This window comes from Macroventuria anomochaeta (assembly GCF_010093625.1).
Source record: "Macroventuria anomochaeta strain CBS 525.71 unplaced genomic scaffold BU25scaffold_5, whole genome shotgun sequence".
In the NCBI taxonomy this organism is placed as follows: Eukaryota; Fungi; Ascomycota; class Dothideomycetes; order Pleosporales; family Didymellaceae; genus Macroventuria; species Macroventuria anomochaeta.
The window spans coordinates 60,617-82,773 of NW_022985366.1; the positions used below are offsets into that span (position 1 = coordinate 60,617).

The 22,157-nt window shown below is 52.3% G+C and overlaps 9 protein-coding genes across 9 annotated transcripts; 7 read left to right on the forward strand and 2 right to left on the reverse strand.

Annotated features, from left to right (window-relative positions):
- The first annotated feature begins 48 nt into the window (after window positions 1–48).
- BU25DRAFT_407514 (uncharacterized protein) lies at window positions 49–678 on the forward strand. The gene has a single exon (XM_033705556.1). The coding sequence runs from the start codon at window positions 61–63 to the stop codon at window positions 346–348; it is 288 nt and encodes a 95-aa protein (XP_033565134.1). The 5' UTR covers window positions 49–60; the 3' UTR covers window positions 349–678.
- Window positions 679–838: 160 nt separating this feature from the next.
- On the forward strand, window positions 839–4,538 carry BU25DRAFT_407515 (uncharacterized protein). Its single transcript, XM_033705557.1, has one exon. The coding sequence runs from the start codon at window positions 941–943 to the stop codon at window positions 4,370–4,372; it is 3,432 nt and encodes a 1,143-aa protein (XP_033565135.1). The 5' UTR covers window positions 839–940; the 3' UTR covers window positions 4,373–4,538.
- Window positions 4,539–5,036: 498 nt separating this feature from the next.
- Window positions 5,037–6,861, reverse strand: BU25DRAFT_333560 (WD40 repeat-like protein; the record flags this gene model as incomplete). The annotated part of the gene is made up of 3 exons (XM_033702488.1): window positions 5,037–6,028; window positions 6,150–6,471; window positions 6,685–6,861. 3 exons carry the CDS (start codon window positions 6,859–6,861, stop codon window positions 5,037–5,039), a joined length of 1,491 nt encoding a protein of 496 aa, XP_033565136.1.
- Window positions 6,862–8,174: 1,313 nt separating this feature from the next.
- BU25DRAFT_220486 (uncharacterized protein) lies at window positions 8,175–10,567 on the forward strand. The gene is made up of 2 exons (XM_033701321.1): window positions 8,175–8,980; window positions 9,035–10,567. Exons 1-2 carry the CDS (start codon window positions 8,434–8,436, stop codon window positions 10,534–10,536), a joined length of 2,049 nt encoding a protein of 682 aa, XP_033565137.1. The 5' UTR covers window positions 8,175–8,433; the 3' UTR covers window positions 10,537–10,567.
- Window positions 10,568–11,263: 696 nt separating this feature from the next.
- On the forward strand, window positions 11,264–12,751 carry BU25DRAFT_488416 (putative isomerase YbhE; the record flags this gene model as incomplete). Its single annotated transcript, XM_033711349.1, has 4 exons — window positions 11,264–11,300; window positions 11,489–11,813; window positions 11,864–12,353; window positions 12,428–12,751. 4 exons carry the CDS (start codon window positions 11,264–11,266, stop codon window positions 12,749–12,751), a joined length of 1,176 nt encoding a protein of 391 aa, XP_033565138.1.
- A 2,306-nt stretch (window positions 12,752–15,057) lies between these two features.
- Window positions 15,058–15,231, reverse strand: BU25DRAFT_333203 (uncharacterized protein; the record flags this gene model as incomplete). The annotated part of the gene is made up of 1 exon (XM_033702474.1): window positions 15,058–15,231. A coding segment is annotated over one exon (174 nt), but the record flags the coding sequence as incomplete, so codon positions are not given.
- A 1,010-nt stretch (window positions 15,232–16,241) lies between these two features.
- BU25DRAFT_407519 (uncharacterized protein) lies at window positions 16,242–17,349 on the forward strand. The gene has a single exon (XM_033705558.1). The coding sequence runs from the start codon at window positions 16,719–16,721 to the stop codon at window positions 16,878–16,880; it is 162 nt and encodes a 53-aa protein (XP_033565140.1). The 5' UTR covers window positions 16,242–16,718; the 3' UTR covers window positions 16,881–17,349.
- Window positions 17,350–18,129: 780 nt separating this feature from the next.
- Window positions 18,130–19,293, forward strand: BU25DRAFT_455297 (GroES-like protein; the record flags this gene model as incomplete). The annotated part of the gene is made up of 3 exons (XM_033709934.1): window positions 18,130–18,303; window positions 18,356–19,070; window positions 19,124–19,293. The coding sequence occupies 3 exons, from the start codon at window positions 18,130–18,132 to the stop codon at window positions 19,291–19,293; spliced, it is 1,059 nt and encodes a 352-aa protein (XP_033565141.1).
- A 1,896-nt stretch (window positions 19,294–21,189) lies between these two features.
- BU25DRAFT_455298 (uncharacterized protein) lies at window positions 21,190–22,126 on the forward strand (the record flags this gene model as incomplete). Its single annotated transcript, XM_033709935.1, has 3 exons — window positions 21,190–21,340; window positions 21,388–21,798; window positions 21,951–22,126. The coding sequence occupies 3 exons, from the start codon at window positions 21,190–21,192 to the stop codon at window positions 22,124–22,126; spliced, it is 738 nt and encodes a 245-aa protein (XP_033565142.1).
- Between the last annotated feature and the right edge of the window lie 31 nt (window positions 22,127–22,157).

Sequence of the window (22,157 nt, forward strand, 5' to 3'; positions counted from 1 at the left end):
CATAGGACAGGCGTCAGCGATAAGCCAGTCAACCCCAAGAACAGATCCGCCATCAACATCATGAATAAGGGCAAGTTCTTCCTGACTAGCCAAGAGCCGCTCCTGAGTCACGCCATCATGGGATTCAGCCCTCCTGGAAGCGAATGGACAATGTCACTGCTGCATCTGTCATCGATGCAGTTTGGCGACGCAGGTCGAGGCCCAGGTATACAGGGCAAGATGCCATTCGCGTTGGACACGTCGTTCGAGGGGGAATACAGATGGCGGAAGTCTTCCCAAGGCCACCAAGCTACGGAGCCATCGTTCTTCGACAGGGCACCCAACCTTGTTACGCCGATGAAGACGTAGAGTATCTTCAGCAAGTCGCACGCCGCGCCAAGGAGAGGTGGAAGAAGAGAGGCACCGAGAAGTGATGCGCTCACTGTGGAGATGCTAAGCCGAAGCTCAAGTGTGGTGGACGCGGTGATGTCTGGTCATGCGATAGGGAGCCTCATAAGAATGTTTGGCCCTCCACAAGGGATACTGCAACAAGGGATACTGCAACAAGGAACCTGTCGGTATCTCCGTGGAAGAGATGGAGATGCTCCTAGAGTTTGGGCAATCACCCGAGGACCGCGCAAAGCCGTCGAAGAAGTCAACATCTAAGGGTAGTCAAGTACGTAACAAGCGAATGGAATGGAGAGATTGAATGATGTGGAGCCTCATGATCAACCCTGCCAATGTGAAGTCCGCGACTGCCCCACGTTCGTTCTTTCTGCAAGTCGTCATGATGCATTCTGGCCTTGGCGACCGAGTCACCAAAACTTCGTGAACATTGCCCCTCTCACAACAACACCACCCAAGCCATCAATCGCCCCGCGCACGCATAGCCCGACTCTGACTGAGTACTGTCCTGCAGCTCAGTCGCTCGCCCGCACCCCTCCACCTCCCCAACAGTTTTATGCAGCCAGAGCCTACTAACGAAATCGAAAACGTCTCCACTCCACCAATCGCCTCCGGAACCCCCTATTCTCCCTCTCAGCATGGACAGCGCCGCGACGATGACCCGCAGCCTCCTCTACAACCTCACTCAGGTGGGTCGCGGGGAGAGTCTGAGTCACCGTCCGGTGGCAACACACGCGACGCGACGCGTTCAGAGACGCCCGGCGCGGATGGCGATGCTGAGACCGAGGGATTGAAGAGTCTCAGACTGTCGACGCCTCCACCGAGAAACAGAATCGACGAATATGAGAAAGCCTTGTCCAAGTCCACTCGGAAAAACCCGGAAGGACCTCTCTTTGAGGTCATCAAGTCCAACCGGAAGCCTGACGACAAGCGCTCACCAATCGCTCATCTGCCCAACGAGGTCTTGATCCATGCCATTGCCCACCTGTCGCCAAACGACCTCGCAGCTGTTGCGCTCGTCTCTCGAGGCTTCAACGACCTCGTCACGACGCCGCACGCATGGCAGGTTGCCTTCGCCCGCTACTTCCCGGGCCCAGCTGCTCTCGAAGACGCCTCACACAACGCGAACTTGGAAGACAGCGGTGACATCGTGCGGTCTGAGAAGAGGAAGTTCACAAGGCTTACCGCATTGGCATCATGGAGGAGCGAGTATATCTTGCGTACTAGGATGCTGCGCTCCTTGGTCCGCGGCAAGCCCATGCAAGATACTGTGACCCCGTCGCGCGCTGGTCTGGTGCAAAGCATCCATCCAGTAGTGACCTACGAGGCCAAGACGTACACGACGATTAACCATCTTCATGCTTCGTTTGGCACCGGTCTCAACAAGAAGGAGCCGCGGTTCATTCATGGCGCGGACGATGTTGGCATGGTCACTGCAAGTGACCCAACAGTTGCAAAAGTGGATCCTTGGGGCCAAAGCGACCCCAACTTCTACAGCCAGTTCTCAGAACGCTTCCCAGGAACTGCCGAGTGGGGTCTTGGATCTGGTGAGGTTGTGGGATGTCCGAATGTCATGGACGTGTCGCAGCCTCACGGCATGATATACGGTCAGGGCTGTCCGGAAGGCTCCTGCTACTATCGCGCGACTGACGAGATGCGCGGTCGCTTTATTGCAGAGCCCCTGGACTTCACCAAATCTGAATTTGGAATTCCCAAGCTGGGCATTGACGGTGGAGCCATCTGCTGTGTCTGGATTGCGAAGTCCAATACCATCCCTACTCTTTCAGAAGGGACCATTGGAATGATGATGGGCTCTGCTGCCGGTGTGGTTTCTGCCTGCAGTCTCGGTACCGATGGTGTGAAGGCCTCACGTCTGCAGCGTGGTGAGCTGACTGCCCGTTGGATTCTCAGCCCTGGCGTTCCAATTGTCTCTATCGTCGTGGATGACAATTACTCTACCAAGAGACAGACCCAGAACCGCATCTGGGCAGTAGCCCTCAACGCCCTCGGTGAGCTGTTCTACCTTACCAAGTTTCCGACTCGCAGCCAAGCTACCACGACCGACATTGCAGAACCTACCGAATACTTGGCCTGGCTCACCGGACGCAGCGTCTACTGGAATCTCGTTGAGCCTAGTAGGCGCGTTGCACGACCGGATCCTTACAGCGACGCTGAGGTTGACGGCAGCTACTCCCCTCGTACATCGTGGGATGGTATGTGCTTAGGCAAGCAACAGATCGCTGCAGAGACGAGAGAGATCCAGCAGTTCCTTCGAAAACCACCGAAGGACTTCCGGAAGACCTGTCTTGGCTGGGACATGCGCAGACGCCTCGAAGTCGACTTCGCAGGTGACGATGGCAACTACGCAGGCGAAGCAATTGTCGTCTTCGAGTGTGGTCTGGACGAAGGCCATAGCGCTGAAATTACACGCTTCACTCGCTGGAAGACAAACGAGAAGGACAAGAGCACCGCTACTTCCACTCGAACAGCAACGCCACAAACACCTCTGGCTCCGTCGCTATTCGGCGGTCCTGGTGTTGGCACATTGGATGTTGCGCAAGCACCTCTACGTAACCGTAGCTCCTCGTACACGTCTTCTAGTAGCTCACCGGAGCGGGCCAGCCTCGTGGAAGAGTGGCGAACCTCCAAGTTCTCATTCGGCGGTTTCAAGAGCACTCGACTGACTGTGACGGCGCTGGACAACTCAACCTTTGCAACGCTCACGCTGTCCGAAGATCCCGCACTTGGCTTCTCGACAGCTTCTACAGCATCGTCACCCTACGCATCACCCATGTCCGTTGCAAGCCAGCCAGCGTCGCCCGCAGACATTCCCGGACAGCGAGCGCGGTTTCTCGCAGCTGGAACTAAGAGTGGAGTTGTGCTTATCTGGGATGTGAGAGCACCCGTCTCACGCTCATCCGAGTACTCCAACAATATCGAACCCCTACGCATCATCTACACTGACTCTCCTGAGATCTCGTCACTAGCTTTGACCTCCCTCTACCTTGTCGCTGGTGGTAACGACGGTCTGGTGCAGGCATGGGACCCGCTCGCGTCCAGCATGTCGCCCATTACGACATTGCACTCACGCCATGCATCTCGCGCTCGCAGACGACTAGTGCAAGCGCAAGCCTCTGTTCAAGGTGTCGGCATTAACATGTTTGCTGCTGGTGCTGTGTGTCTTGACCCAGATCCAACAGTCCTTCGCGGCGCTGTCTCACTAGGCAATCAGCTGCGTTGGTGGAGCTTCAGCTCATCGGCGGCTGATCAGTACAAGAGTAGCAAACGCCGCCTCCGTCGTACTGAGCGCGGCACGAACCAAGCCAATGAACGCTTCGCTGGAACCGGACGAGTGAATCTGAAGGGATACATCGAGAACGAGCAGTTCGAGCTGGAGCGCGACAAAATCCAGAGACGCAAGCAGGCTGAGCGACAAGCTGCTCGCTTCGGTACCGAGCTCCTTGAGGACGAAGATGAAGCACTTGCCTATGCTTTGATCTTGTCTCAAGAGAATGCAGAGGCGGAAGAGAAGAAGCGTCGCGAAAGCGAGTTCATCGAACTATCTCGACAAGACACCGTCAAGCCTGAGTCCAGCAACAACGCCCAGTCCTCCTCACACAACGGTCCGAGCGCGAACGAAGAAGAGCTCGACCCCGACATTGCCGAAGCAATCCGCCTCTCCCTTGGAGAAAGCAACGGCGCCGACCCCTTCTACTCCGACCCCACCAAGCCTTCGGCCTTCGACATCCCAATCAAGTACGCTAAAGGCAAGAAGTCCGCTTCGAGCTCGCCCTGGAACGCGCCAGCTAAGAAGAGCAAAGCGAATGCTGACACGAGTAACGGCAATGAGTTGAGTGACCTGGAGTTTGCGATGCAGTTGAGTCTTGCGGAGGAGCAGAGCAGGAAGGAGATGGAGGAGGATCAATTTCCGGCGCTGAGTCCGAGGCCGGGCGGTGGCAAGGGGAAGGGGAAGGCGATCGGGTGGTAGGACTGATTTTTAGTTTGGCTTTTGAGATATGTTTAATACCTTTTGCTTCCTTTACTTCTGTGGGCTTGTTCATTTCTTGAAGGCGTAGCGAGATGTTGGATTTGTCGCCATTTCAATCTCCCTCATGCTAGGTTTGAGAACGATGACTTTACCAGATTACTTGGACAATGTTATGCATTTCAGTTCTCATTTCTCATCGATACAACTGATCCTTGCTCTTCGTTATCGTCGGGGTTATCTGTACTGTCACTTCTTTGAGATGTCGTGCTCTCCTTTTCCAAAACACCTCGTCTCCTTCCTCAACACAAAAAAGGTAAGTGCCAATCAGCAAAACACACAACAAAACAACTCACATCTCCTCCTCATTACAGACTCGAACCATCGTCCTCAACCACCCGCCAAACCTCAAGTCCCCAGACTAGGCAAAAAAAAAATGATGGCAAAGGAAAGGTATGCCCGTCATCCAACATCATCCTATTCAGGGGGGGGGGGGGCGAGTGTGCGGAGGTAAGTGCAGAGAAGGCAAGTGTAAACCACAACACGTAGCACTTTTGTCAGCATTGCTTACGGTGCATTTGTACTTGCAATGAGCTTGTATTTTCAACTTGTGTTTTCGCCTCTTGACATCATGTGTGTACTGGCATGCCAGCACTCATTGCTGCCCTCAGAACACCTCCCAAAGACTGACCTTGCCGTCCTTCGCCCCGGCAGCTACCCAGTGCTGAAGCTGCATCTTCGATTTGCGCTGGCGTTGCAGCTTGCTAAGCCCCGTCTCCCTCTTCGCTACCTCCCCATGCTCTGTTTCACCCACTCCTTCTTCTGCACTACTACGTCTTAGATTCTCGGCATCCAAGACCTCTCCAAAAGCTACTGCGTACACACCCTCCTTGTGCCACTTCAGCACCGCGACTTCTCGAAGCGTCTTCGCGCTGTAGATTCGTACTCGCGAGTCCCAGCCTCCGGTGACTAGGAGTCGGCCATCTGAGCGTACGGATAGAGATTGTTGGCCGGCGTGCTTGGTGTTGTTGATTTTGTGCGGAGGTTGAATGGTGAGTGCGGGAGATGTGGGACATGGACGTGCACGTTGTGCGGTCTTTGGGTGGGTCGAGGCGGTGGAGAGGAGGGAGGAGAGGCCGCCGCCAGCTTTAAAAGTCGACTGCTGACGATGTGCAGAAGCGGCGACGGGACGCTTAGAAAACGATAGAGGTTCATCGACAGTATTTTCTGGGACAGAGATCGGTGGGTCATCTGATAGAGTGGCTGTGATGTTGTCGTGAACGGTGATGCTGGAGATAGCATGAGGTGCTGGTTCGGGATGTTGGGTGGGTATAGAGACTGGCGGATCATCTCCATCGGCCTGAATATGTGGTGGTGTCTTCTTATCTTCCTCTCTAGTTGGTAGGTCCGGAATGCGGTGAGCTGCAACGACAGCATCAGCGCCAGAAGTGAAGTACGTCTTAGCATCTGGAGAGACATCTAATGACAATATGGGTTGCGTATGAGGTTGGCTGAGGTATACAAGCTGAGCCACCCCTATGGCTGATCCATCATCTTTGGGTAGTAGATGCACAGCTGTGAGCCGTCCTTCGTAGCCGGTGATTACGAGCGTCCTATTTGTTGTCGGGTCTCGTACAAGCTTTACGGCCATGACCATTCCTGCGTTCGTCAGCAGGGTTCTTAAAGTTGCCAGCATGGAAAGGCAATGGGTGCTCGCGATTGCCGACTAACTGAGGCTGTATTCGATACCTACGAGTTCGATGGGGGTTACAGTACTTACCTGTATCTTCTGACTGTGCGCGAGGCACCACGTACTTCAGCCTCTCTTCTGGGAACTGATACACTTCGGCCTTTTTGTCGTCTCTAGCCGGCACAGCAACGAAAATCGAAGCATTCGATTTGTGTGACGTGACTTGAGCCTTCCCTTTTGTGTCCTGGCTATCCGGTGCCACTATCTGTACAGGTGCATAACACATAGAGAAGGCGCAGAAGTTTAGGGTGTTCACTGGTAGTGTGTGCAGAAGCCATGGCATTGGACGATCGCCAGAGGTAGCCTCTGCGGGCAAAGCAGTCGATAATGTAGACTCATCTGACGCGCGCATCTGCCATATTCTAAGATTGTTGTCGCGACCATGACTGAAGATCGGTCCATACGTTAGCAACGGAACTTTATTAGTGTATGGCGACGGGCAAGTGAGGATCTGAGAGACCCAGAAGATGATAAAATGGTTGAAGACATGCAGAACTCACGTTATGATCTTGTCATGCCTCCATTCAGCTGTTCCAAGAATGGCACCATCGTGAGCCTTCCACACAGCTAGCGCACGCTTGGTCTCGAGCCTCCAGTATATGACCCAGCCATCTGCATCACCCGTGATGAGACGAGTGTTCTGGCGCACAAATTGAACGCTGTGTATCTGTGAGGCGTGGCCACGAAGAATATAGCTGGGGTGAGCTGGTGGGTGAGTTGACGATTGGCGTTCAGCTGCCATTGGTGATGTGTGCAGTCTCAGAAGTAGGCAATTCGGAACGAGACGATCGCCGAACTGTGGGACGGGCGCCTGTCAAATCGTTCAAGATTGTCGCCTTGCAGTAACGCGGCGTTGACAGCGCAGGCACTGCCCGCCTTCCGAGGGAGTCCGCAGAGGGCCGTGGGAAGCGTTTCTCGTCGTTGAAGTGCAGCGCCCATGTTTGGCGCAGCTGAAAATCATCGACTCGAGTTTGCAGCTGCCTGCTTGAGACTGCTCAACTGTAGGGATTTGATCATGAGTCCAATGCGCAACATCGGCGCTCGATAAGGACCCTACGCGCATCAAGTGAAGGCGACAAATGGAGCAAGATCTGCATGTTCTTCATGAATCTGTTCTTGTGTTCTTCATCTCACTCTCTGCCTTCAACGACGGGGCGACTTGCCGACAGCTGCAGGGAAGAGAGCTATTTTAGGCGATAGCTTGTTTTTGGCCTCTTACAAGAATTGACGACCTGGAGCTGCAGGCGGTCATCATGCATCAGCGCTATCAAGCTGTGAGACACGAGACAGTGAACTTTGCGCGCTGCCCAAGAGGTGTTTCTGCAGTGGGAGGGACGACATCGAAGGCAAAGTGCGGAGAACGTGATAATCAATAACTTTATCAGGGTACGAAGTCGCCGAACCCCATTGCAAATCGCAGCCAAGTCGTGCACATCACTGCCGGAGCAGGGCATGCTGGCGCGCATCATCGAATTGGCGTGTGCTTGTGACGACCATCTGTATAGGACTCCCTACCCATCATCTCAATGCAGTTCTTGACTTTCTTCTGCAGCATTGGCATTGCAATCGTGTTATTAAACAGCAACGAACCTACGCGTTCAAGGAGTTGCGCGCAACAGTGGCCCTCGAAAACGTCACCGTCAGGGATCAGGAGGGCCTCGCCTGCACCTGCCACACTTGCACTGCAGGTCGATCCTTCCTTGAACTCAACGAAGCCGAGCAACGATCCTCCTCTCGTCATCGTTTGGCTTGTGCCAGCCAGCCAGCGAGGGCAGGATTCGATAAATCTTCTCATTGCGACGCGCACTCTCGGTGTACTTCCCACCGCTGCCGCTGCCGCAGCCCGGATATAGCATTAGTCGTACGCCCACTCCGGTCCCGTAGCTGCCGTACCGCCTTGCGCAGAACCTCGTTCTCCCGCGGCCTGCACAGCAATTGCTGCCGACCCCCTTCAACTCTCAGCCTTCACAACATTTGTGCGCTCCTATTATTGTGCACTTGCCCTTTCTATTCTTACCCCACATCAGTCCACTGGGCTTAAACTACCACCAGGAACCATTATCGCCATCACATCCGCCGCCTTTGCGAGTTCCCACTATCGCACGGTTTCCCTTGCGCGTCAGCCAGCGCCAGGACTTCGAGGGATCTACCCAACTTCTCCACCGCGATAATACACTGCCCACGACACATAGGAGAGCCAGGCGGGGACCGTCACGGCGCGCGCAGTCTTGCGCTACCCTTGTCCTAGAAGTGCTGGGCTGATCGCGGGGCGACTGTTCCTGTCCAGCTGAATGCACTTGGAAGGTTTGACAAGATGGCCAGTACTGTTGCTGTCACGCCTCCACCTCCGAACGACTCGCCAGGCAACAAGACGTCAAAGAAGAGGGAGAGCGACGCCACCCCAGAGGGCAAGCCTAAGAGGACGCGCACGGGATGCTTGACGTGCAGGGAAAGGCATTTGAAGTGCGACGAGAACAAGCCCTGTTGCAACAACTGCGCAAAGTCTCAGCGCGATTGCAATTGGGGCAAGAAACTCAACTTCCTTGACACCACATGTGAAAAGAACGCCTATTTGATCCCCAAGGGCGCCGAATATCAGATTGCCTTCCAGGATGAGTCGAGAATCATCGCGGCCGAGTATGTGGGCGGACGAGAGATGTATCCTGCGGAAGAGACTGACACATACATACCTGTGACCGGGAATGGTTTCTCAATGGGCCTGCCTGGTGGTCTTGCACCTCCGCCAGCTGCACACCAGCTCCTTCCGCCTATCCAAGGCATGGCTCAGGAGTCTTATCAACAGGCACAGCACTACAGCTACGATCATCAGCAGGTCCCACAGCAGCACCACGGACGCGCCCGTAAGTGGAGCCCATATATCATCATAGGCTGGATGTTCGTACTGACAAGACTAGACTCCAGCTACTCCAACTCGAACCGATCGCCGTACGCCATGGATCATGCCGCGAGCCCAGCGCCCGTCCCAACCCGCGACTACCTCAAGTCACAGGAAGAGGTGCTCTACATGCAAGTGTTCGTTGAGGAGATTGGGATCTGGATGGACAGTATGGATGCGCACAAGCACTTCTCACGTCTAATCCCATTCCACGCGCTGAACGAGCCCATGCTGCTGAATGCGTTCTTAGCATGTGGTGCTCGTCACCTGGCACTCGTGAACCCAAAGTACAGCGAAGAGAAAGCCTTACACTACTACGACATTGCGACACGGGACCTACTGCACTCCTTACAAGACCCAGACCGCGACACGATCCTTTGTGCGACCACAGCAGTCATCCTGAACGTCTACGAGATCATGGGCGAACGAGCGTTGCAACGCATGAACCACATCGCCGGTGCTCGAGCGTTGATCAAGGAATGTCGCTGGAACGCACGCTCGATTGGTGTTGGTGCTGCCTGCTTCTGGCTGAACGTTGGCATGGAAATCCTAAGTTGCCTCCACTTCAACTGGCAGGTAGCTTGGGATCCTGACGACTGGGGTGTTGAGCTGGACTTCTCGCCAGAGACCGAATCCGGGAAGGAGGAGACTTGGACTCACAGGATCTTGTACATCGTTGCGAAGACCTGCAACTACCGCGCATCAATACCACGGAACCCAGACATCGCGAGACAGACGCTACAAGACCGCCACAACGAGTGGCTACGCCTGAAAGATATGACGGATCGGTGGAATGAGGGCATCCCCCGCACCATGCACCCTATGGCATACCTGTACCCAGGCCAAACGATTTCAGGTTCCGCTTTCCCAGAAGTGTGGTTGATCAAGCGGACATCCATCGTTGCTAGGCTTTTCTATCACACATGTCTAGTCCTGCTTGCACAGATCAATCCAGTTCATGGGTCCAACGAGCCAGAGATGTGGAGCATGATCGAGCAAAACTCGAAGTTCATCTGCGGTATCAGTGCGCACGTCAAGGACCGCGGTGTTGCAAGTGTGGCTCTGCGTTCTCTCGCTATCGCTGGCGAGTGTCTTACAGATCGAAGGGAACAAGAGGAGGTCCTCCAGATCTTCGACAAGATTCGTCAAGAGACAGGCTGGCGGGTTGGTTTCGTAAACACAGAGCTGAAGGCGAAGTGGGGCTGGGATGCGCAAGACCAGCAGCAGGCGAACGGCCATGCTCAAGATGCGAACGCAGCCTACCAGCAGCAACAAGCGCATCAGGCCCAAGTCGTCGTCCAGCAGCAGATGCAGCCTCCACTGACGCAACCTCCGGTCATACGCTCAAGACCTCCACCAGGCTTCGGCAACCCACTTCTTGTCGCAGACTTTAACATGCCTCAACATCCTTACCAGAGCCATTACGTGCCGGCGAACTTCATACAGCAACAACAGCCGGCAACGCTTCTCCAGCCACCCATTGCCGTAGTAAACGGTTTCGGCGGGCATCAGTTTTACTGAATCCTTGTTGCTATACACTTCCAGCCTGCGGGCTGTGTTCACTTCACTTCTGTATTACCAATCTAGTTCTGCATCTTTTTCGGAGCGATGGCGTCCTCGGACCTCTTTGAGTTTTCCCCATTCCATGTGTGGACATACAAAAGCGAGCAAGCGCTCCTCACGATGTTACGATCAGCGATTTCAACACTTCGAAGGAAGGCAGATGGTGTCGAAATCTCGACTTGCATAATGTACATATACCCCGGACGTAGCGTGTTGAAAAGGAGGATACATAATGTCACAGTTACAGTCAGTACTGTGTTATCACGTTCGAGGCGAGCTCTTGCTGTTCTTTACTACCTGTACACTCACTCGAACTTTAGATCCGCCCTCACATTCACTTCGCTCATTCTGTTTGACCAATAGGAGGATGGAGCCAGCACGCACAATCTCGAAGAGTCTCTTCATTATGACAGAAGGTAGGAAACCCGCCAAGTTACCACGCACGTAATCCTGCGCCAAGGCATATTGGGATTACACCGGATGTTCCCTGTTCTTGGACGGAGAACTTATCCGAGAGCAGTCAAGTGTACTTCAAAAGTACCCCGCAATATCTCCGGAGCACACCTTCCTTGGACTTTGATAACTTGGCGAGCTGTATGCCACGTACCTAATTCAGCACACACGAGCAACACAAGCTTCATACCCGACTTGGTAGTCCCGCTCGAAGCAACTTTGGTGGTGGAAAATGGAGACTTCACCTCCGGAAGCCGAGAAATACGACGGTAAGTGCCATGCATTGTAAAGCTTGGTTAAAGCGTTGCATTATGGACATAAGAGTTCAGTGACCGGTCGCTATGTGCCTTGTCAGATGTAACTTGGCATTCTCAACATTCAGGACCAACTGCTAAGATGGTCGCTCCTGGCTTCACTTCCCTCATCTTATCTGTTTTTCCTTACCTAACACAAGCAGCCACGCTCTTCGCCGTACAGTCAAACGGTGACTTAAGCACCCTTGCACTCACTCGCAATGGCAAATCTTACAACCTCTCCGTAACATCAACGATTAGAGAGTGTGGCAGTAACCCTTCATGGCTTAACATTGATTCGAAGCAGCGGCTTCTGTACTGTCTGGACCGCGGCCAAAGTAACGCCACAGAAGGCTCACTCAACTCATTCAGCATTGATAGCGAAGGCGCGTTGAGCAAGATCGACAGTGTCGATGCACCATTCTCAGGCGTAGCAGCTGAGTACTTTGATATCGGGGGTGGGAAGAGAGGATACGTTACCGCAAGCTAGTACGGTTCTCTCGTCCAGTTCTCCCCTGTCCATTCGCTGATGATCGTAGCAACAAATCTGCCATCGCAGCCTTCTCATTCCCCTCCACCGGCTCACTAGAACCCCAAGCACAGATCCTATACCCAACATCCAACACCACAGGCCCGATACCGAGTCGCCAGAACGGCAGCTACTCGCACCACGTCATCCTCGACCCGACTCGGAAATACATCCTCATTCCTGACCTTGGCGCTGACCTTATTCGCGTTTTCACGTACCACCACGAGACCGTCGCACCACTCACCGAATTGCCTCCCTTGAGGACGGAAGCTGGCGCGGGCCCGAGGCATGGCGTGTTCTGGAAAGCACCAGGGCGGGGCAAAGAGGGAAACTGTTATCTGCTTTTCAATGGCGAGCTGAGTCAAAAGGTGTACTCGTACCGCATCAGTTACACGCCCAGCGGTTTGGTGTGGGAGAAGGTGTTTGAGGCAACGGCGCTGGGGGAGCTTGGGGAGACTCTGGAACCGAATACGGCACCGACAAGTGAGATCGCTGTCTCTGTAAGTTGTTCTTCTACCTACATGCGTGCATTAGAGATCCGGCGAAAAAGCACTTTGAGTTGACCAAACGACAGCCTGATCAAAGATTTGTAATCGTAAGTAGTCGGCAGCACTCGTTCAACTTGTCTCCCCTATATCAGAAGGAGCCGAGTGACTCGCTGTCGACGTTCAGGATTCAAGATGACGGCACATTTTCTCTCGTCCAGATTGCTCCTTCAGGTGGCTACTTGCCGAGACAATTCAGTCTGAATAAAAAGGGAGATAGGCTCGCGGTGGGTCATCAGGGGAATAGTACTGTGGTCGTCTGGGACCGGGATGTTAGGAGTGGAAGGATCGGGGAGAAGGTGGGGGAGACGAAAGTCAGGGGACCGGTGGTATTTGTTGGGTGGGATGAGTAGAGGCAAAGACTGAGACGTTATGGAGCGATGAGAGAAACTTTGCCAGACTTTAAAGCACGACAAAATGAACGAGGCTCTCGAACATGGAAGAGGTGGGCATGAAGCTATTTTGGCACAGCCTCGAGAGATTGCAGCTCCGGCACAAGGGCTTGACGAATCACAGAGAAGCGAGCGCTTTGGTCATAAATGACACGTTTTCTTCGTTTACAACATGAGCAGTTTAATTGGGTTGACGTCCTATGTGAGTCTGCAACATGAGCAGATTTGACCACTGTTTTGAAGTCCTCGGCGTGAGTGAAACTCCACTGCAGCTCATCATGGTTTCACTCTTTCAGTCCTTCACAAACATGGGGGATTTGGTCACCTTATTGCAACAATAAAGGTGTCGCACCCGGTATCTCCCATGGCAGATTGTAAGAACGATTTATCGAGCAGCCTTTCTGGACATGAGATAAGCGCGCAATGCGTTTCGGACAACGGATGCGAGCAGACATGTTCCATCTTGGCGGTGGATCTCGAAGACAAGAAACACATCGATAAAATCTCCCAGCTTTTTGGTCTGATGAGGAGATTGTAGAACTGAGGAGATTTAACTGAGTGAGGAGAAAGATGGTTTGTTTGCAGGCTGAAATGCTGTCATCAGACATTGAAACAGCTTGGACTCATTCTCAAAGAGCAATCATACGGATCGAATCTGATTGAAGACATCGGTCTCAGACATCAGCTTGCCTCCTAGACCTTTGTTGGACAATAACATCATAAGGTGCCAGAGCGAACTTTGATAAGTAAGCAAGTGCGGCAGAAGGAACACTGGCTTTCGAATATGACCGAAGCGAAGTCTTAATTTGAATCTAGAGATTGCAATCTTCGTGTACCTGCGAGAAGGGAGGTACCGGGGGACATTCATTCAAGGTCTTCATGTTCAAGGTCCATCCTCGTTCGCGCCAATGCCGGGCAGTCATGTAAAGTTTCGTTCTTGTTTTGAGGCAGAAAAGACATCGGTGTGCAAGATAAGCAATTCTGAAGATTTGAAACGTTGAGAAGAGAGGGAAGATCCAGTATATGTATGTGTAATCCAGGCTGGTCGCACGAACATGAGCAGTGGGTAGACCATTCATGGTACCCACGTTAGAAGATGGACTTGTTTTTGGGCGGCGTTGGTTGTGTGCAGACATGGAGTTTGTTGTTAAAAGGTTTGACAAGACGAGACAGCCTTTGCCGAGCAAACGATGCTCTCTGATCATCGTGATGAATGCCACCTGCTTTCGAGAGTCCAATATTTTAATGTTGAGGAAGGAAAGATAGCTCCAAATTCAGCAGAGCAGACGAGTGTCTCTCACAGGCGGAGTCATCCATGGCATCGGCGCTCTTCCCTTTCTATCAAGCAGTTACTTGCACATAGTCGTGTATGTCTCTTGCCTTCAGCAGAACATGGACGAGACAGGAAAGGAGCGAACATATGACAATATGTAGCGTTGGATCGTGAGTGATCAGTACGCATGTGTGGAAATATTGAAGGATTGAACTGAGGTTGTATTGGGTGAAGCTACGGACAGTATGTATATGTAGTAGCTGTAAACGACGCTAGTGTGACGTGGCAGTCACTCTCATGGCAGGTGAGGTTCGACAGGCAGGAGCACCCTGAACCGTGACACAAAGTGTGTCTACTTTTGGTTCAGAACGGCATGTGGAGATCATTCCAACGTACTTTTAAACTGGCCGGGATAATTATCGGCCGGGAGTACTTCTCGGCCACCCAACCAACGCGTCAACACCACATTTGGAGCTGAGTTCTGCCAATAATTGTACTTATATTTGCCACTCAGTACACATGAATTGAAGCGTAGTATTAGCTGCTGCTGCTGCCTTTGCCGTGTCTGTTGTATATGATTTGCTAGCATTTTTAGCAGCTTGAGCAGCAGCAGCCTCCATAGCAGCTTTAGTAGCCTCAATGTCACTGAACCGCTGGTTTTGATCAATTTTGACTCACTTTCTTGGCCAAGTATTCTGAATTTGACTGAGTTGATACTGTAGTCGCTTGTTCTCAGCTTCCAGCTGGGCTGCCCAAGTATTTTCTATTGCAATAGCCCTGCCTGCCTTGCCAAGCACTGCCTGGGTACTCCATGAAAGAGAATCTAATTGTTGTAGTATTTGCTGGGTCTTTTATAGTGCCTGTGAGCTCTATGGGGTACTAAAGATAGTCCTAAGTACATCTGATGTTTGTGGTTTTGACAGAGGAGTACTTGAGATGAAACCAGAACCTTGATAGGGTTGTATGGGCGGATGCTAGTAGCCTTCTAGCCAACTCAGATAACCCATTCTGAGAGTGCTTCTTCTTTTGCTTTGTTATAGGATACAACAAAGTGCTCCTTCTTGACAGGTGCTGCATCATTGAGGGATGGGAGCTCTTGGATCTGCTCACAGTACTTGGACCTGTGTACTGAGAAAGGAGCTAGATCCAGGGATTGGAGGATGTTGTTACAAACACGTACTGAGGGGGAAGCACTGTCAGGGCAGGTTGGACGTTATAACATACAGAGACAGCCGCGGGAGAGGTCACCCTCTGTTGCACAGTAAACCCACGAATCCATGTAACCTTGCCAAACGACACAAGCAGTCTAGCGTACCATGGAATCCCACAAGTCCCACGAGACCCTGAGACGCTGTAGGACTACGGACAATCGTTACAAGTATATAGTACGTAGACACGCTGCCCTTATGGCATCATCTTCAGCCTAATCAATCAAATTTGTTATTGGAATCTCACCTGCTCTCAAGCCAGACAGTATACTCTGTACTACTCATTGCTACCAGTTGCCATGGTCTTTGACTAGCCGACCATTACTTGACTATTGCGTACCTCTCAGATAGTCTACCCCTACCGTTCCAGACACCTCGCTCATCCCTGAGACCCAATCGAACCCGTGCTTCCGAGCTTTGCTTAAAGTACGACTTCAACAGGAGCTTGGTACAGCCAAACGCTGACACATGACCGGCAGCACAAAGCCGCTGCCGGCTGCTAGCCGGCAAACCTCACCAAATTCATCCGATCTTGTCTGGCATCTACTCTCAGGATCAGCCCCTTACACTTGCGGCGCTTTGGTTGTGGTGCCTTGGTCATTTCTGTGAGTTGCTTGTCACTGATCCCTCTTGGTCCTCCTGATCCTGGCGTGCCTCAAAGCTCCTTTTTTGCTACACAAGAATCACCGCGTTGAAGAGCTAGAGGATCACCAAATTCATCCCTCTCTTGCAGTAACCAATAGCTTGTTCTGTGTGCAATCCCAAAGTTCTTAAGGAAATCCTCCATTATGCACCATCCCTGATTGTTACGATTATCATATGCGTCAAAGAATCGCGTGCAGCCAATTGTGTCAAGGTGAGGTCTAATAGGTCTGCTTGGCTTACTTTCACAATGATTTTGAGGCATTGCTAATTAAGTTGTATAAGGATTTGGTGGAGTTATGACACGCTGAAGATGGGTACTTTGGTGTTTAGATATTTATTGAAGGGTTGCGGGGTGCTTACAAACCTCCGACTCCTGCCATTTTTGCTTACCGGAAGGTGATCACGAGTTATTGCTCGCCCTAGTATCGATGGCGAACATTATGCCATCAAGGCCCTCAGAAGGGCTAACTGACTCCTCAGGTGGGCTATCAAGTTTTCTCCAAAGTGCGCTACTAAAAGGAGCCGGCCACCTTCCCATTCCGCGCGCTGTCGCTCCCCCAAATTGGTCCCTCGCCTTAACGCGACTTCAGGCCACGACGCTCCTTTCTTCTCTGTCGACCTAGCAACATCGGCGCCCAGCTAAGACGGAGTCTCGACGCTATTCCCAGTGTGAAAACTTGAAGCCACGAACTTCTATCTGCCCCGCACTAACCGCAACATCTCACAATGTTAGCCCTAGGCTTTCCCCGCACCCGCGATCATATCCTGAAACGAACGATGATGCCTTGGCCATCCAACCACGATGGCGTTCTATTTGAAATTCGATCTGAAGATGCAGTTTCCAGGCGCGTGGCAGATTCCAGACATCTTAGAAGATCATGCAGGTCGAACTCTTATCAACCATCTCCAGAGTCCGGATCGTCTGCCACCGTCTGCCACCATTGTAGTCATATGGATCCTCTAAAATCTGGGGTAAATATGGAGCATGCCATTTTCACGTAGCGGCCCTTTGCTTCGTGCAAAGCTGCTTGATAGAAACTACCTACCTACCCCGCTATCGTCGTGCGGTCTTACGGGTCAAAGATACAACCTCACGGCATTAAGGATCTCCGCACGGTAGCCTAGGAGCCGCATGCAGTGGAGCTGCAGTGGACCTGCCTAGATATTGAAGCAGTATTGCTATTGGAGAATGGTTTTACTGTTTTGGGGTGATGAGAGGTGCATGTGGGATGTGGCTTGTCAGGCTTGTACGACAGCTGGGGGATAACGTTTTAGGTGCGTTCGACCGACCCAGTTGGCAGTTGTAGCTCTCCAGATTCCCGATGCGATGGTGGATTCTCTTACTCACATGAGCTACATCAAACGACGCGGTTGGAGGATGAGAACGCGAGGCTGACGGACGTTAAGCTAGGAAGTGCACGGGCTGAATGGGCAAGGACTGAGGGAGGTGAGTTGCGTGTACTTGTTTTTCTTGCAGATCACGATTAATTGAATCAGTATCTCGATTCCAAGAAAATTGTTCCTCAATTCCTCCGTCATACTGCACGGCCGTCGACAAGTGTTGAGCTGAGTAAAAAAACATCAGGAGATACCCGCGTTCCCAAACCAGCAAACTGCCTAATGTCAAGCCACCCCGCCTCGAGTTGCTCTTTGCCCACCCCTCACACCACAACAAATGCACCTTTGACCCTGGATCTGATGTACACACTAATGTCAGGCCACGTTAGCCCACACCAATCAAGGGTAGTTCAGCCCACTGATGAATGTCCACGGCCCTCACGCTATGGGTTTCGCCTCCCGTCCGATGCAGCATCATCCGACAGCTTGTCGTCCGGTTCTTGAGAATGTACCCCTAGGTAAGCACTGCGCCTCACAATAGGACCTTTTCAAGCCAATGAGAGACCTTGGTCAGTCATGAAATGGCTCCGGCTCGCCGAGCAGGAGACTCGGAATGGCCGGTAAAGAGGAATTTGTTACTGACCTGAGCTGTAGTTTCCCAAGAAAGCAAGCGCTCGAGCTCTCGAGACCCTGGTTCTCGAGGTATACTGCAGGTGGGGTTACAGTCTCGAGCTCACCAAAATGCTCGAATGCAGATATATAAGGCCTCAGCTCACCCTGTCAACTGATTCATCAGCCTTTGATCAATCAACTCAATACTACCCTCAACACTTCTCTTGATACTCAAAGTTTTTGAACTTTCACACACAATCACAATGCCAGAAATCCCAAAGGAGCAATGGGCGCAGGTCATTGAGAAGACCGGTGGTCCCGTTGAGTACAAGAAGATTCCCGTACAGGAGCCTGGCCCAGATGAGGTTCTCGTCAACATCAAGTACTCTGGTGTCTGCCACACTGATCTCCACGCCGTGAACGGCGATTGGCCCCTGGTAAGCTCAGTTTACTCCGACCTACGATCGAATGAGCTAACATGTTTTCCAGCCCACCAAGCTACCTCTTGTCGGTGGTCACGAGGGTGCTGGTGTCGTTGTTGCTAAGGGCAGCCTTGTCAACGATATCGAGATTGGTGACTATGCCGGTGTCAAGTGGATCAACGGATCTTGCCTTGCCTGCGACTTCTGCCAACAGTCAGACGAGCCCCTCTGCTCAAAGGCCCTCCTCTCTGGTTACACAGTCGACGGCACCTTCCAACAATACTGCATTGCGAAGGCTGCTCACGTTGCCCGCATCCCCAAGGAGTGCGCTCTTGATGCCATTGCCCCTGTTCTCTGCGCCGGTATTACCGTCTACAAGGGCCTGAAGGAGTCTGGTGTCAAGCCCGGTCAGTGGGTCGCTATCGTCGGTGCTGGTGGTGGTCTCGGATCTCTTGCTTGCCAGTACGCTAAGGCAATGGGATGCCGTATCATCGGTATTGACACTGGTGACGAGAAGAAGAAGATGATCACCGAGCAGCTGGGCGGTGAGGCATTCGTCGACTTCGCTTCATCCAAGAACGTCGTTGCCGATGTACAGAAGGCTACACCTGATGGTCTCGGTCCTCACGCTGTCATTCTCGTCGCTGTCAACGAGAAGCCATTCCAGCAGGCTGCTGAGTACGTCCGACCTCGCGGTACCGTCATCTGCATTGGTCTCCCAGCCGGTGCTTACCTCAAGGCTCCCGTCTTCGAATCCGTCATCAAGATGGTCAGGATCCAGGGTAAGTCGAGATTTTCTATCATAATTTTTGCAAATTCTAACTCAAAATCTCAGGTTCTTACGTCGGCAACCGCAAGGACAGCGCAGAGGCCATTGACTTCTTCGCTCGTGGCTTGATCAAGGCGCCATACAAGGTCGTTGGTCTCTCCGAGCTCCAAATGGTGTACGATAAGATGCACGCTGGTGCCATCGCCGGACGATACGTCCTTGACACCTCCAAGTAAATTGGTTGCGGCAGCATTGCGGCAAAAGCCGTCACTCTTGATAGGAGCGACCGGGGAGATACCATGCTGGGTAGATAGCTAGCTTTCCTGTATATACTGGATCAATGAACTTTCCACCACAAACACGTCTCTGGCCTTTTTGCTTCAGGAAGAACATTTCACTCGTCTCGAGGTCCCCATTAGGAGTTTACCCGCTGCTACTTTACCCCAATTGGTCACACTCGAGCTCTCACAAAAAAGAAGTCAAGATGATGTGAGATTGATGTTGTCTGCAGATGGACGCCGTGCTACGTCAAACCGGCACACTTAACTTCTTGTCGTACCCACTGTTCGATGCATATAGCGGGCCATCCTCGCAACTTGTCTCCTACAATGCCACCTGGATGAAGGAACTACAGCTCATGTACCAGTGGAGCACCGTCACCTGTTTCAACTCCGAATCTCGCAATATGGAAACCTTCCGCGACTATACCGTTAACAAGGCTTTGGAGTGAACCTACCTAATGGACATCCTGCTCGCATTCATCTCTCTGCACAGCGCAAGCGAAGCGTCAGGACCGATCGACGCATACGAGCATGTCACCGCAGCCCTCCACTACCAGAATCAGAGTATAGCCGAGCTCAACAGGGGTCAGTCACTGGTCAGGATCACGCAGGATATTTGTGAGCGCCTTTTCCTTGTTACGGCTCTCAATGCAATTTGCACGTTGTTGGCGTCGATGGTCCCGGCGACATCAGGGAGAACAGCTAGAGTCTATGCCTGAGATGCTGTGCGTCAGGAGTTGTATGTTGGGCTTGAACGAGGTCGTCGAACAGTGTCGTGGCTGGGCCGAAGTCAGTGAATTGGCCCGTATCTTCATGAGCCCTACCGTTCAGAAGATCGAAGAGAGGGGTTGATTACGGCGGACAAGGTGCGGGCGTTGAGCGATGCGGTATTGGCGAACATGGACCTTGACGATACTGCGACGCCGTTCTTCCGCAGTATGCTGGAGAAGCTTGAGAAGGCATATGCGGATAACAACGATCGATCGGCTTTTGGTTGGCTGGTTATGGTCGAGGCTGAGCTCTCCCACAAAGTTGATTAGGGCGAAACTGCAGCTATGGTCATTCCGGCCTGTTGGGAAACGCTTACGTTTGCGTTGAAGTGTGGTGGATGAAGTATGCTGGTCGAAGGATCGTTGAAGATCTGTCTTCTCGACTGAGTGGTTGCGACGGCCGATGGAACGAGGTTCTACAATGGTGCTATGACCAAGTTGGGATATATAGTAATGTATGATGTATGATACCCGTGTTCAGAGGCATTCCTGCAGCCCGAACGAACCGCTTCCACGCATGAAACTTCCTCTTCCAAACTTGTCCCACATCCAAAGTTGAGTATCATAAGACAAGCGTGAACAAGAACGAACCCCAAATGGTCTAGGTCTCGTTCTCGTTTACTCGTTCCCGTTCCCACAAGGCCGAAGCACACGGTTCGAGCACCATCAGATTCCGAGCTAACGATTTAAGCCTGACAGCCACTCATGTGGCTAAGAGGGCCCAAACTGTGGTGAAACGGGTAATTTGTGTGCTGTTCATTCCACTTCACGCGTGGCTTAGGCTCGTCGAGTTCCAGTTAAGCCTGACATCGGGAACCATCGTCTTTACGTCTACCGGTGAAAGCAAGCATCTATGTCCAAGCCTCATTGTCACCGTATAAGCCTCCCTTTCACCGTATCAAACGTATGGCATGTAGTTTAAAGGACATCATTTCCTGGGCTCATCCCGAGTAGTAAGGCATATCCTCGGCTTCAGCATTTCTGCGCATATCTGCAAATTCCTCCATAACTTCTTAGAAGCTCCGTTACTTTTTCGTTCCTTGTATACTGTACCTCCTCTTACAAGCCTTTAGACACAACGATGGCGGGCAATGATGTCTCTCCGTACGTTCCCTCGAAAGCTACAGCCATCATCAGCGTAATAGTCTTCGGCGTCCTATCAGCCATCCACATTCTCAAGCTCTTCAAATCGAAGACGCGGTTTTGCCTTCCCTTCGTCATCGATCTTACCTGTAAGCACGACCCCAACACCACCAATGCACAATCTGACATTCTCAAGTCGAAGTCCTAGGCTACCTAGCCCGCGCATACGGCCACTCGCACCCCAACTCCTTGAATCCCTACATCGCCCAGAAGCTCCTCGTCCTACTCGCACCTATCCTCTTTGCCGCCTCGTTCTACATGTTCCTCGGCCGCATCGTTCTCGCAACCGGACCCACAGAAGCCTCCATTGTGCGGCCGACATGGCTGACGAAGATCTTCCTGGGCGGTGACATTCTGTGTTTCCTAGTCCAAGCTGCGGGAGCCGGCATGTTGGCGAAGACTGATGCCTCGAAGGTGACGAGGGATCTAGGGAAGATCGTTGTCCTTGCTGGCCTGATTATACAGCTCTTCGTGGTTGTATTCTTCATGGTTGTCGCTGCAACTTTCCACATGAGGGCTAGGAAGATTGAGAGGATAGAAAGGCATAGTGCATGTCTTCAATTGGCAGAGGTACTTGTTCATGCTGTATGCTGTCAGTGGACTGATTACGGTTCGAAACGTGTTTCGCGTTGCTGCGTACGCTATGGGTGGTATGTACAAACGTTGCTGTGTTGATGACTTTGACTAACAAGAACGCAGAGGAAGGCTGTCTGCTGGCTCACGAATGGCCCACCTACATCTTCGATGTCCTGCTGATGGCATCCGCCCTTGGTGTCTGCACGACGTGGTACGTTGGGGACATCGTGTCAAGGGTCACCCATGGCGAAGCGTATGTGATGGCTGCTCATCAACCCAATCATCGAGGTCGAGTATAGAAGTCAAGTAGTTGAGGGACCGTGTATCAGC

What these genes read in the sequence shown, in the direction of transcription:
- BU25DRAFT_407514 (XM_033705556.1), top strand. Translation starts at nt 61, where the DNA reads ATGAATAAGGGCAAGTTCTTCCTGACTAGCCAAGAGCCGCTCCTGAGT.
- BU25DRAFT_407515 (XM_033705557.1), top strand. Translation starts at nt 941, where the DNA reads ATGCAGCCAGAGCCTACTAACGAAATCGAAAACGTCTCCACTCCACCA.
- BU25DRAFT_220486 (XM_033701321.1), top strand. Translation starts at nt 8,434, where the DNA reads ATGGCCAGTACTGTTGCTGTCACGCCTCCACCTCCGAACGACTCGCCA. An exon ending in GCAGCACCACGGACGCGCCC is followed by an intron (nt 8,981 to 9,034) that starts GTAAGTGGAGCC and finishes TGACAAGACTAG; the next exon opens with ACTCCAGCTACTCCAACTCG.
- BU25DRAFT_407519 (XM_033705558.1), top strand. Translation starts at nt 16,719, where the DNA reads ATGGCGTTCTATTTGAAATTCGATCTGAAGATGCAGTTTCCAGGCGCG.